This window comes from Hypanus sabinus, chromosome 2, assembly GCF_030144855.1.
Source record: "Hypanus sabinus isolate sHypSab1 chromosome 2, sHypSab1.hap1, whole genome shotgun sequence".
NCBI lineage: Eukaryota > Metazoa > Chordata > Chondrichthyes > Myliobatiformes > Dasyatidae > Hypanus > Hypanus sabinus.
In genome coordinates, this window is record NC_082707.1 from 155,650,532 (window position 1) to 155,665,378 (window position 14,847).

Sequence of the window (14,847 nt, forward strand, 5' to 3'; positions counted from 1 at the left end):
ATCGGTGAAGCCTGGTGGACAAGGTAAAGGACTGGACAGGAAGAAATCTGACAGGAGAGAAGAAGGGGCACCAGGAAAGGATGGATAGGAGAGAAGAGGTAAGAGGCCACAGTGAAGAATAGAAGAAGAGGGGAGGGAGAGGGAATTTCTTTTAAATCCAGAAAGAGGAATCGACATTCATGCCATCAGGTTGCAAGCTACCAAGACAGAATACAACAGTTGCTCCTCCACCCTGAGGGTGGCCTCTTTGTGGCACAAGAGGCGGCCATGAACCAACATGTTGGAACATGAAAGGAAATCAGTAAGTTCCACTTTTGGCAGATGGAGCGGAGGTGCTCGACAAAGCGGTCCCTCAATTTCCAATGGGTCTCACCAATGCAGAAGATACTACATCGGGAGCACCGGATTCAATAGACAATCCAAGCAGATTTGCAGATGAATTGTTACCTCACCTGGAAGGACTGTTGGGGGCCCTAACTCAAGGCAAAGGAGAAAGTGAGCAGGCAGGTCTAGCACTTTGGCCACTTGCAGGGATAATACATTGCTACAAACTCTGGCTGCACTATTGAACCAGACATCTGTTTACTCTTTTTGGGCATACAATAATAAACTAGAAGGAAATAACATAGGATAAAATGCTTCATAGACATAATGATGTCCCAGAAATGTAATACAGAACAATAAGCTCAAAATGAATCCAGAGATGAATGAAATCAATATTTAAAAAGAAAGAGTAATTAATTGGAAATCGAAAAGGGTAGATACATAGTGAATACACAGATACCAATTTCCAAAACTCTGCAGATTCTAGAATGGCTCCCATATTTTAGAAACAGTCAATTATTTTTTAAGAGGGCATAGAAAATATGGGACTACATGTCATGAGCTTGCATGCTCTTATAACCTTATGAACTATAGATCAACTTCCCTCAATAGTGAAAATGCTGGGAGTGATTACAGGGCATATAGGAAATAATAATAGGGTAAGGAAGAGTCAGCATGTATTTATGAAAGGGAAACATATTCAACAAACGGGTGGTATACTAGTGCTACTGCCTCAACTTCAAGAACCCAGGTTCAATCTGCGTAGAGTTGGCATATTTTCCCTATAGGTTGCACCAGGAAACACAGACTGTATTCTGTATACATATGTTGATAATGAATGTACTTTGAAGTGACAAAACAGAATCAAAGGTGTTGAAAGGTGTGAGAAAGAATAAGTTGTGAGGGTACCAGGAAAGAGCACAAATGGGATTGCCCTGTTGGAATCTGGCATAGATCTGATGGGTTGAATCCATATTGGTATTTGGATGAAGGAACCAAATGTAATGGATCCAAGTTTGTTGATGATACTAAGTTGAGACTACTGTAGATTGAGAGAAGGGTGAAGAGGGGCTTTAAGGGATTTTGGACAAGCTAAGTAAAAGGGGCGAGCTCATGGCAAATGGAATTTAATGCAGTAAAGTGTGAGGTATCCATTTTGTTTGTAAAATATAAAGAGAGTTTTTAAGCAGCAAAGGATCAAAAAACGCTTGTGTAATGAGGGTCCTGGTGTCTTTATATACAAACTGCTGAAGGTTAACTTCCATGTCCTGAAAACAACTAATAAGCTAATCTGTATGAAGCCCTTTATTGCAAGAAGTTGTGTAAAGAAGTCTTACTGCAATTATGGCAGGACTTAAAACCTTTGCTTGGTTGTGAAGAAAGAATAAGCTTGTGATAATGTAAAGAAAGTACAACAGGTAGATCCCCAAGTTGGAATCTACCTCATCAAGGAGAGATTAAGCAAACTGATCCTGATATTTTCCTTAAAAAAGCTTTCTCAAAATAAAGGTCAGTATCTCCATAGGACATGTGTCTCATATGACATTCAGCATAGAGATGGGAATCTTCCCCAGATGCCTGTGCCTCTTTGGAACTTTTTAACCAAATACACAAAACAAGTATAGTTGGTTTATCTGTTGAAATAGTGTTAAAATAACTACACCAATACCTTAAAAAACTGCACCACTAATCAGGATGCATAAGTTTAAAATCTCACCAGCTATGGGGTCCAAATTCAAATAAATATGGAACTCAAAAACCTAGTTTCAGTTACAGTAATGATCAAACTAATGGATTGTTAACAATCTACCTGGGGTTCACTTGCATCGCTCAAGGATGGAAATTTGCCATCCTTCCCTGGTCTGGCCTATTTCTGACTCCAAATCCACTGGTGTAGCTGACTGTCAACTATCTCCTCAGTTCAGAGACACTATACCCAATTTTAGGATGAATTTACACTACAAATTTGATGCTGCTTATAATTATGCTAACAAACCCCCCGCCTCTCCCCAGTATTGTGAAATGAGTTAGTTTAATTACAGCTACTTTAAATGGCAAAATGCAGGCCAATACTGAACATGTTTTAAATCGAAAGGTGCAAGTTGTAGACGTAAGTTCTTAAACATGTCAAATACAGGAAATTTTCAAAACTGGTTGCTCTATTGGTTGTACATTGCTATGCAAAACTACCATAATATCTATCTGCTTTCATAGAAATAGTTTATATATATATATTTAAAAGTACAATGTTCAATATGTAATTGGAGACACTTACATGGGACACCCCTGAAGGGTCAATCATGTACATCTGAGCACCATCAGCCTTGTCATAAGACCCCATAATAAAACTATAAACAGAAAAACATCTTGGAATAAATTTTGGTCAAAGATTTTCAACTTGAATAAATTTAAATGATCTAATTATAGTTGAAGTATTTTTGTACAGTTAAGTATGCAATTTCTACATTTATCAAACATCCCATATTTTAAAACAATATTACAACTGTTTTCCCACGTTCCCCACTCTCCCACACAATGATACAATCAGTGGCTTGAATCAACTTAATGGAAACATATATTAAAATTACCTGCTTCCAAACGGCCTCACTGCACTATATAACGTGTAAGCGTGGACGTACATTGCTACTCTGTCCGCCAGATGCTTTAAAGAAAGAGTAATCTTTTAATAAAATTTAAGTATAAAATTACCATACAGTGTTCCAAATCAGCCCAAGTACCTTGTTCCTGAGGGTAGACCTCTGAAACTATTTTCAAATACCCAGTACAATGCATTGGTATTAATTTTTGCTGTAAATCAGAATGATAAACTTCAAACATTCAGTCTGTTTCAAACTGTTTCAGATTTCAATACAGTATTTATACTTCAAGATCTGGACTGATGTCCCATTCCGTCCCAGTCTAATTTTCAGAGTATCATTTTGACGGGAGATAAGAGATCCAATCTCATTCCAATCCAAAGTCCAATCTTATTTCACAAATGACAAACAAAATTGTCTTTACAAAATATATATATTCTTCATTTCTCCTGCATTTCAAAACTGGAAAACTGTAACCATCTCTAATGGTTCAATAACCACTCAGCATTTATTTTTGTATCAAGAGTAAGCACAAAAATTCTCCATATACTGTTGCAAGAAAAAGTTTGTGAAACCTTTCCAATTACTTGGTTTTCTGCATTAATACTATGTGGTCTGATCTTCATCCAAGTCACAGTCTCCCCAAACTAATAACACACAAACAAGGAATTTTAGATCATTCCTCCATACAAAACTGTTTCAGGTCATCAATATTTTTGGGATAGTTTGTATGAACATTCCTCCTCAGATATGCTACAGCTCCTCAAGTCTAGACTCTGACTTGGCCATCCCAAAACATGAATTTTCTTCTTTTTAAACCATTCTGTTGATGATTTACTCTTGTGTTTCAGATCATTGTCTCATTGCAACATCCAATTTCTATTAAGCTTAGGTAACAGACCACTACCCTGATATTCTCCTGTAAAGTGTCTTGATACAATTTTGAATTCATTGCTCCCCTCAACGACTGCAAGCTGTCCAGGTCCTGAGGCAGCAAAGCAGCCCCAGACCTTGATGCTCCTTCTGCCATGCTTCACATTTGGGATGAAGTTTTTGTGCAGGTATGCAGTGCCCTTTTTCCTCCAAACATAGCGATGTGCATTTCTGCCAAAAAGTTCAACTTTTCTCTCATCTGTCCATAGGACGTTGTCCCAGAAGCATTGTGGATCATCCAGGTGTGGTCTTTTGCAAGTTTGAGACGTAAAGCAATGCTTTTTTTCTTGGGGACCAGTGGTTTCCTCCATGGTGTCCTTCCATGAATACCATTCCTATTCAGTGCTTTTCTTATGAAAAGAGTGTTTAGCAAGTTCAAGATTTCTGCAGGTCTTTTGCTGTTACCCTTGGGATCTTTTTCACCTCCTTCAGCATTGTACATTGTGCTCTTGGTGTGATCTTTACAGGATGCCCACTCCTAGGGACAAAAGCAACAGTACTAAATTTCCCCCATTTGTAGACAATTTCTCTTACTGTGGACTGATGAACACTCAGGTCTTTTCCAACTTCATGCATCTCTACTATTTTTCTTCCAAGGTCCTCTGAAAGTTGTTTTGATCTAGGCATGGTGCACATAAATTGATCTTTCTTGAGAAAAGCAGGCTCTATGAGTAACGTGATTGTGTCTTTTTAATAGAGACAAGTACTTCTGCAACCCACAACTCTGATCTCATCTCATTGATTGGAACACTAGGCTCTATAGCATTTGTAGAAGGCATTAGCCCAGAGGTTCACATACTCCTTTTTAAACCTAGACCGTGATTGTTTAAATGGTGTACTTAGTATATTGACCAGAAGTTTGTGTGTTATTAGTTTAGGCAGATTGTGTTTTTTTTTTAATTATTGTGACTTAGATAGAGATCAGACCATATTTTATGAGAAATTAATGCAGAAAACCAGGTAACTGTAAAGGGTTCACAACTTTTTTTTCTCACAACCGTAGCTCTAACAGAGACAAGAGATTCTAGAGATGCTGTAAATTTTCAGCAACATACAAGGTAATGGGGGAACTCAGCAAACCAGGCAGCATTTATGCAGGGAAACAAACAGTTTGATATTTTGAGCCAAAACCCTTCAGCAGGACCACTGGAAAGAAAAAGCACTTGCTGTGACTTAAAGCACATTTGAGAGAAAATATTGTTCATTTAATAGTTATTATACTTAAGCTTTGTGTGTTAAATTGTGCAGTGTTAAATTAAGAGCTATGCTAACAGTACAAAGTAGATCTCATACCCTCAGTGGAATATCATATCCATAATTTGACCTAAAGTTGGAAGCTTCTTCTCTCGCAATATCAGTAAGAGATCGTGCATCTGCCAGAAGACCTGCTACTGCCTGTTGGATGAAGCAATTTTAATAGCATTTAGAGTCCAAGAATCATACAGTACTACAACACAGAAACTAGCCATTCATTCCATCTAATCCACATCAAACTAATTCCACAGTTTCATCATCCCACACCTCGACCATAGCCCTCCATACACCCTCTCCATCCATTTATTATCCAAGCATCTCTTAAACATTGCTATTGAACTTGCATTCACCATTTAGACTGGCAGCTTGTTCCACACTCACACCACCTTCTGAATTAAGATGTTCCCCTTTAGCTTCTCCTTAAATATTTCACCTTTCACCCTTAAATTATGACCTCTAAATCCAGTGTCACCCAACTTCAGTAGAAAAAGCCTGCTTGCATTTACCCTATCTACAGCCATCAATTTTGTATACCTCTATCAAATTTCCCTACATTCCGCTGTACTCCAGGGAATTAAATCCTAACCTACTCAACTTTTCCCTATAACTTAGGCCCTCAAGACTCATCAACATCCTTATGAACTTCCTTTGTACTCTTTCAATCTTACTGAGATCTTTCCTATAGAAAGGCAACTAGAACTGCACACAATACTCCAAATTTGGCCTCACCAACATCTTATCCTCCGTCGTTCCAAGGAAAAAAGGCTGAGTTTACTCAACCTATTCTCATAAGGAATGCTCCCCAATCCAGGCAACATCCTTGTAAATGTTCTCTGCACCCTTTCCACATCCTTCCTGTAGTGAGGCAACTAGAACCGAGCACAGTACTCCAAGTGGGGTCTGACCAGGGTCCTATATAGCTACAACATTATCTCTTGGCTCCTAAACTCAATCCACAATTGATGAAGGCCAATGCATCGTATGCTTTCTTAACCACAGAGTCAGCCTGCGCAGCAGCTTTGAGTGTCCTATGGACTTGGACCCCAGGATCCATCTGATCCTTCACACTGCCAAGAGTCTTACCATTAATACTATATTCTGCCATCATATTTGACCTACCAAAATGAACCACCTCACACTTATCTGGGTTGAACTCCATCAGCCACTTCTCAGCTCAGTTTTGCATCCTATCAATGTCCCACCGTAACCTCTGACAGCCCTCCACACTATCCACAACACCCCCAACCTTTGTGTCATTAGCAAACTTACTAACCTATCCCTCCACTTCTCATCCACATCATTAATAAAAATCACAGAGAGAAGGGGTCCCAGAACTGATCCCTGAGGCACAGCACTGGTCACTGACCTCCATGCAGAATATGACCCGTCTACAAGTACTCTTTGCCTTCTGTGGGCAAGCCAGTTCTCAATCCATAAAGCAATGTCCCCTTGGATCCCATGCCTCCTTACTTTCTCAATAAGCCTTGCATGGAGTACCATATCAATTACCTTGCTAAAATCCATATTCACTACATCTACTGCTCTTCCTTCATCAATGTGTTTAGTCACATCCTCAAAAAATTCAAACAGGCTTGTAAAGCATGCCCTACCCTTGACAAAGCCATGCTGACTATTCCCATATTATACCTCTCCAAATGTTCATAAATCCTGCCTCTCAGAATCTTCTCCATCAACTTACCAACCACTGAGGTAAGACTCACTGGTCTATCATATCCTGGGCTATCTCTACTCCCTTTCTTGAATAAAGGAACAACATCCACAACCCTCCAATAGTGATCACCATCTCCAAAACACTCTCCCACTGAGAGAGCTGTTTGAGAGAGCAACTATGTGGACGAATTCTGTCCCCTGCTATCCTTTTGGTCCTAATACATCTGTAGAAGCACTTAAGATTCTACTCAACATTCCACTTTTGAAAGCTTTCCCCACTTTCCAAGCATTGTTTTGCCAGAAAACAACTTGTCCCAATCCACACCTGCCACAACCTTTCTGATATCATCAAAATTGGCCTTTCTCCAATTTAGGATGTCAACCAGAGACCAGTCTCATCCTTCTCTATAATTATCTTGAAATGACGGAATTCGGGATTATGCTTACTAGATTCAAAGCGTTCCTCTATAGACAGAGGACAGGAGATCCAGTATCACATTCTCTCTAGTTGCACCTCGACATTTTGATTTAAAAAACTATCCTGAACACATTTGACAAACCCTATCCCATGTAGTCCCCTTACAACATGAGAATCCTAGTCTATGTGCAAAGTTAAAATCACCTAATATCACAATCATATCTTTTGCAACTGTCTGCAATCTCGTCTACAAATTTGATCTTCTAAATTCCACTGACTATTGCATGGTCTACAATATAATCGCATTAACATGATCATCCTTTTCTTATTCCTCAGTTCCCCCCATACAGCTTCAGTAGACAAGGCCTCCAATCTGTTCTTTCTGGGCACTTCCATGACATTTTCCCTGACTAGTAATGCTACCCCACCTCCCCTCTATCATATCTTGCACACCATCCAGCAGTCTGTCATACATGTGCAGCTCACATTAACCTCAATAGTGTTCAACATTTTAAAATTCTGGCACTGTTAGTAAATATGCTTTTGCCTGTCACTTTAAATCTCCTCTAAAATATATATCACTCATTCTTCCTTTAATAGTCTTTAAAACCAGCCTCATTTAACAGCCATTTGCCCCATTATTTGTTTGTGACTGGTTAGCAATGTTTTGCTCAATAACATTATGAAACATTAGGATATTATTGCAGCATTAAAAGTGCTATTTTTAAGGATTTTTTTTTAAATCTTACCATTCCTACATGACGATCAATATTAAAAATACGCTTGTTAGCGCCCTGCTCGTATAGTTTAGAAAGAATCAGTTTCTCTACTCCAAAGACAACTCCATCTTTACATCTTATCCCAATGGCTGTGCTGTGCAATCAACAAAACAGGACAAAAACAGATTAAAGTATGAGATCACAAATGCTTATGTGCTCTTTCATTTTAAAAGGAAATATTACTCCTAATTTAACATCAACTCTAATCTATCAACCAATATTTAGAAATGTAACAAGGTGAAAATCAAGACTTTGACAACTTTAATCATATGGAATGAACATAATTAAGTTCTTGTATCAAATTTAGCAGACAACAAAGTGGCTTGAAACTTTTGCAGGGATGCAATGATATTAAACTGCCAAAAGACTGAAGTTAATTAAGTATTGAATTCATTCCAAGATTCACATTCCTGATTAAAATACAGAATTTAATATGCAGCTACAGCAACATTAGTTATGTGGCCTCTCACTTCTCCACAGTTAAACAACAGCCACTTGTAAAAGTAACGCTTTTGGAACAATGCCCTAACAAGGCATCAACACTCAGAAATAAAACTGAGATTAGCTAACCCTTGGTAAACTTTATGAAAGTGTTGCTAAATCTCAAGAAGTTACATCCTGAAACAAGTAAGAGTTCCTTACCTGCTGTTTTCAACAGCTTTCATTGCATATTCAACCTGGAAAACTCGTCCATCAGGAGAAAACGTTGATGCTGACAAATCATACTGAAAATTTAAAAAAAATCTTGGATAGCAAACCATCAAAATGATCTTTTCAGATTCAAGTACTACAAAATGTTCACATAGAATATTAGGACAGAAATCAACCACATAGGCTATTTTGCTGATAGATGAACTGTCTCTATCAGTATTTCTAACTCCTTTATGTCTCAACTAAAGGCTATATGCTAAGTGCCTCAATTACTTAAATTAGTGGGTGCCACAATTTAACAAATGAATAAAAATTTATCTTTTTCCCTGGCTTTGGATTTTAACCTCATGGAAATCATAACATCTATTCAATTAAATATTTTAAGACTTTTCACATCATCCGTCTCTTACTGTAGGAATGAAGAAGTCCCAACATATGCAATCTTTCCCAATAGATGAATTTTCTCTCACTCACTCTTGCTGCATTTTAAGACTTTTATTATGCACATTCTTCCTTGCTTCTATGCCTTGTCTGCACCTAAAGGCATTGTTTGTTCTTCTTCAAAGTCTACCACTTCAAAGTTACTTAACTGATCAGTTCTAAACTTCTTATTTACTAAATTAAGAAGCTCTTCCACAGTAGCCAAGTTTGGTACTGTCTACATATTTTAATATCATTTTTCTGTAAGTTCAACAGTGGTGCCAACAAGATCATAATGTAATAGCGCTTTTTAAACCATTCCCCAACATGATTCAATTTTACTGTCCACTTTCTATTTAGGCCAAATTGCTATTCATTCAGCTGTAATCCCAATTTTACATACCCTTAACTGTCAAACCAGGCTTCTTGAAACTCAACTACAAGGCAAGCACTGATTTAGATTTATTCTATCATTTCTCCAAATTAATTCCATTAGTTTAAGTATCTCTTTACTATTTGAAATCCATTCAGCCTCCATCATGCGTGCCATCAGCCCTTAAAACGGTTTATCTTTTTGTTTTACTGGTTTGTCCATTTTTTCTACCTTCCTATCCCTTTTTCCAGTCCCCAAATTATCTTTTAAAAAAACTAACAATTACTCCACATTTCTTTCACAAGGACTGCTAGTAGACTTCCCTTTTCTTCTTTAGTATTTCTTAATATGAGGCCATATACTCTAGTGAGATAGGGACACGGCTGACCTAGCATGTGAAGTCAGCTCCAATGGACTGGGCGGATGAGATCTACAGTGAGATCCAATGGCCAGGAAGGTGGTTCCGCAGTGCTCCATGGAGAGCAAAGGACATGACAAGGCACAGAAGTAGTCATGATCATCCACTGCAACCAAGGAAGACGCCAGGTCATACCACTGAACCCAGACTTTCAAGGTCAGGAGAATGGAACTATTCCAATGCAACAGCTTTTCCACTTTTCCCCGCATAGGCTCCCTGTCATCATCTGACACAATGAACAACTACCTTAGTTTTAGTTTAGTTTTTCCTTTCATTAAACATTCATTCCTGGTAACCCAATATTTAATTTGTTATAGACTTTAGCAAAATGTATTTTACTTGGTCCATAACTATTCAGATCCCCATCATCTTCATCTCTTGTTTCTTTAAGACTTTATCCCGGTTTATCTTAAGATCTATCCAGTAGGAATAAACCCAATCTCTCCTTATGACTATACCCTTCCATTTCAGACAAAATCCCAAAAAATCTTTTACACATAGTATGTTCTTCCTGTAGCGTAGCAACTAAAACTGCAAATACCACAAATTACATTTACTATTTGGTGAACAGATTAGTTCAGGTGAAGTGTAGAATCTTCCTTTGCCTCTCCACTCCAAACAGCATAAAATGTGCACCAAATTACTACCAATGGTATAGATCCTTTCTGGAATAGGTACATGTTCCAAGAAACAGAATCCACTATTCCTAAAATCATCGCTTTGATCAAATGCTAAAATTGCTTTCCACTTTTGCTAATTTTTATGCAAGCTCCTGGTATTAAAATCTGGGTCAGAACTAAATTTAGCAGGATCTCTTCCCTGGGTAAATGACCTGATATGGAGGTTCCAATGTGCATTATCAAAAGAAGCTGCAGAGGGTTGTAGAGTCAGCCAACTTTATCATGGGCACAACACTCCTCACCATTGAAGACATCTTCAAAGGTTAATGCCTCAAAACGATGGCATTCGTCATTAAGAGCCCTCACCATCTGGATTATGCCCACTTCTCATACCATCAGAGATGAGGAATGGGATGCACACTCATCATTTTAGAAACAGCCTATTCCCCTCTGCCATCAGATTACTGAATGGTTTATGAACACAAATTTACTATTCTTTTTTGCACTATTTATTCTAACTTCCAGTAATTTTCATGTACTGTACTACTGCTGATAAATGACAAATTTCATGACATAAGCCAATGATAATTAACCCAATTCTGAAATACTTAAATATATGCATATTATAATTTTCAGACTGCACCATCAACTTCTATGCTACCTATCAGTTTCCTTTCTTTTCACAGGGACTGAAGATCATTTGATTCTATTCCAGCTTTATGGGACAAGGCCTACATGGAATGTGCAGACCCTGCCAAAAATAGGGGCAAGTGTCAGTTGGAGAGGATGGATGACTGAGTCAATGGGAATTATTACATTTCTTCACCAGGTTTTCATATGTTCTTAATGAAAAGACTCAAGGTTGTCAAAGTTCATTTATCATTTGTAATCACTCATGGGCCAAACATTCCTTTAAGTCAGAAAGATACTACATTTCCAAAGAGCCTACAAAAACACTCTTGAAGTGCTTCTTGTCTTCCTAGTGATGTGCTACTGCATTGGAGTATCCAATTTGGAAGTCTAGTATCAGTCAGCAGAAGATTCAGCTCACCAATGAGAACTGGCTGAATGGAAATAGATCCTTCAGTCTGTGAAACACACACAAAGTGCTGGAGGAACTCAGCAGGCCAGGCAGCACCGATGGTAAAGCACACAGTCATTTCGGGCCAAGATACTTCAGTAGGTGTCCCATGAGGGAGCTGGCTGAGTTTACAATTTTCTGCTGGTTTTTCTGATCCAGTGCCAAGGCCCCTCCATACCAGCCGGTGATATAATCAGTGAGAATGCTCTAGCCAGTATAGCTATAGAAATGTGTGAGTGTCTATGGTTATGGACCAAGTCTCCTCAAACTCCTAATGAAATATGGCTGTTGTCATGCCTTCTCTGTTGCTGCATCAATATGTTAGACCCAGGACAGATCCTCAGAGGGGTTTATTTATCTAAGTTAGAGCAGGGGTTCTTAACCAGGGATCTGTGGATAGATTCCAGGGGTCCATGAAATTTAATGGGGAAAAATTTTACATCTTTATTTTCACTAACCTCTAAGGGCAGAAAATTCACATTTTCTGAAAGAAAAAGAAAACCCACTCTTGTAACAGTTTGAAAAAAAAAAGGACTGTATCCATGGGTTGGCTTACCTGGCAGATATTTTTAACCATATGAACGAAATAAATCTGTCAATTCAAGGTTGTGAAGTCACCATTATCAATGCTGCTGAAAGATTACAATCTTTCTTGGCCAGATGCCAATATGGAAGAAGAGAATAGAGGCTAACACTTTGCAAACTTTCAAATGCTGGAAAAGTGCTTTACCAAGATGGAGATGAGAAAATATTCCGTCAATTTATTTGAAGTGTGACATTTGTGAACACCTGGAATCGCTTTAGATCTATTTCAGAAATTATTCCCATCTTGATGGCATGAAAGTTCAACCCTGTTCTTTCTGATATAAACATATTGACAATGTTAATCTAGCCAAAAGCGATGTCATTGATTTTAGGACCAAAAAAACTTTGCGCAGTTTAACTCAAAGGGTCTTGGAGAATTCTGGTGTTTCTTGAGAGAAGTCTATCTTCATCATGTAAATATGACATACAAGTTTCTGTGTCAAAGATCACCCCAGTTTATTGTTCTTATTAAAGTAACAACTTCACACTAATTCTTTAAAAAATAAATTTAAATGTTAAACTTGCCTATATTTTAAATGTAGTCTTGTTAATTAATGTGTAAATAAAACACATATCTTACTATGACAAATTTATTTTTTAAAAATATCTTGTAACCGATATTACAATATAATTGGTTTCTTTTCTATCCTATGTATTCATTTGATATATTTAAATACATTACTCTGAGAAGGGGCCCATGGCCAAAGAAGGTTAAGAACCCCTGATTTTGAGATACAGCACGGAGCAGAACCCTCCAGCTGTGCCACCCAGCAACCCTCAATTTTAACCCTAGCCTCATCAGGAGACAATTTACAATGACCAACTAACCAGTATATCTTTGGACTGTGGGCGGAAACCGGAGCAGCTGGAGTAAATCCAAACATCCCACTGAGGGGATTTACAGACTTCTTACAGATGACATCAGAATTGAGCTTCAAACTCCAACACCTGGAAGTGTAATAGTGCCCCACTACACTACCATTGTGCCCATGTTGACACCCAGGAACTTGACACTGCTCACCCTTTCCACTGGTGATCCCTCGACTTCCTCCTCCTGAACTCCACAATCAATTCCTTGGTCTTACTGATGTTGAGTGCAAGATTTGCTTTTGACCACTCAACCAGCTGATCTAGCTTGCTCCTGTACTTCCCCCTGTCACTCTGAAATTCTACCAACAATAGTTGTGTCATTGGCAAATTTATAGATGGTGTTTGAGCTATGGCTAGCCACACAGTCAGTGTAGAAAGAGTAGAGCAGTGGGCTAAGCACACATCCTTGAGGTATGCCAGTGTTCACTGCAACGAGGAGATGTCATTTCCAATCGACACAGATTGTGGTCTCCTGGTGAAGAAGTCAAGGATCCAGTTGTAAAGGGAGGTACAAAGGTCCAGGTTTTAGAGCTTATTGATTAGAACTGAGGGTATGATTTATTAAACACTGAGCTGTAATCAATAAACCAGCAGACTGGCATAGGTATTACAATTGTCCAAGTAATCCAAGGCTGAGTGGAGAGCTAGTAAGATTACGTCTGCTGTAAACCTACAGTGGCAAAAGCAAATTGCAGTGGGTCCAGGTCCTTGCTTAGACAGGGATTGATTGTAGCTATAACCAACCTCTCAAAGCATTTCATCATCATAGATGTAAGTGAAACTGCTTCACCAATGTCTGCCTTCACCAAGAAATAGACTTCCATGACAACACATCAGTACCTCCAATCACCAAGGTAACAATGCAAATGTTATTTTTGTGAAAAGTTATACTGTGGGAGCAGGTTGACTGAGGAGCTTTATTTTGAGATGCTTAGGGCAAGACTTCTATGAAGCAAATAAATCAACACCGGAAATAACCTCTGCACATGTAAACATTGGATCTTAGTTCTGAATTGAAGCTCCCTTTTTCCCTCTGCACTAAATACCTTCCTTACTCAAATAGATAATGCTATTCTGCTTAGCTACTCCAATTATCAATTTCCCAGCTAAGCACATTTCTACATGCTATTGAAACAAATACTATATATTCCAGTATGTACCATTTGTCAGTCAGACAACATCGATTTACTTTGAAACTAAAAATACAGGCAGATAAGTTTTAATTTAAGAAATCAATTATAAAGTTGAAGATCAATTTAATACAAGTGTTCAGAATTTGGAATCCATCATAATTGATGTTGCAGAATTACATTCATTAAGGTATTCACAAGAAAAGTGAGAACCTGGAGGAGAAAAATGCAGTTCTGTAGGGAGAGGGACCAGAGAAAATTATGCTTGCATAGAGTCCGCTGAATCTCTTCTTTCGAGATTTTTAAAAATGTAATTTTGTACACTGTTTCGTGCAACAGCATTATCGACCTTCGTCGGTGCCTAACAGATGATGACGAAAATTCCATAAATGACGTCCAATACAAGTGGGGGAAAAAACTGGTAGCATATAAAATTGGGAATGCATACATTTTAGAATACAGATGTTAGTTGTTACAAAAAAAACTGGGCTATAAAATATGAGTATCAACATAGAATGTGCATAACTGTCATCGACACTCCTGTGAATTTTTAAACGCAAAGAGTTCGGGAAACGTAATTTACAAAATGAAATTTACATCAGTTCGCCTTCTCCACCGTGATCCCGATCTTAGCAATAATTTTCATCACCGAAGCCGAGTCCATGTCCTCACTTTCGCTTTCATTACAGACCTTCAAGTGACTCAGCAACTTCATTCGCAGAA

General features: G+C 38.3%; 1 protein-coding gene across 2 annotated transcripts in view; it reads right to left on the reverse strand.

Moving 5' to 3' along the window:
* Positions 1-14,847, reverse strand: part of psma3 (proteasome 20S subunit alpha 3) — a 40,787-nt gene that overhangs the window by 18,422 nt on the left and 7,518 nt on the right. For both annotated transcript variants that reach the window (XM_059957276.1, XM_059957283.1), the window contains exons 2-6: positions 8,619-8,701; positions 7,947-8,070; positions 5,148-5,249; positions 2,913-2,986; positions 2,600-2,672 (exon numbers count right to left, since the gene is read on the reverse strand). In XM_059957276.1, the coding sequence (XP_059813259.1) occupies positions 2,600-2,672; positions 2,913-2,986; positions 5,148-5,249; positions 7,947-8,070; positions 8,619-8,701 (456 nt within the window). The remainder of the gene's footprint in view (positions 1-2,599; positions 2,673-2,912; positions 2,987-5,147; positions 5,250-7,946; positions 8,071-8,618; positions 8,702-14,847) is intronic.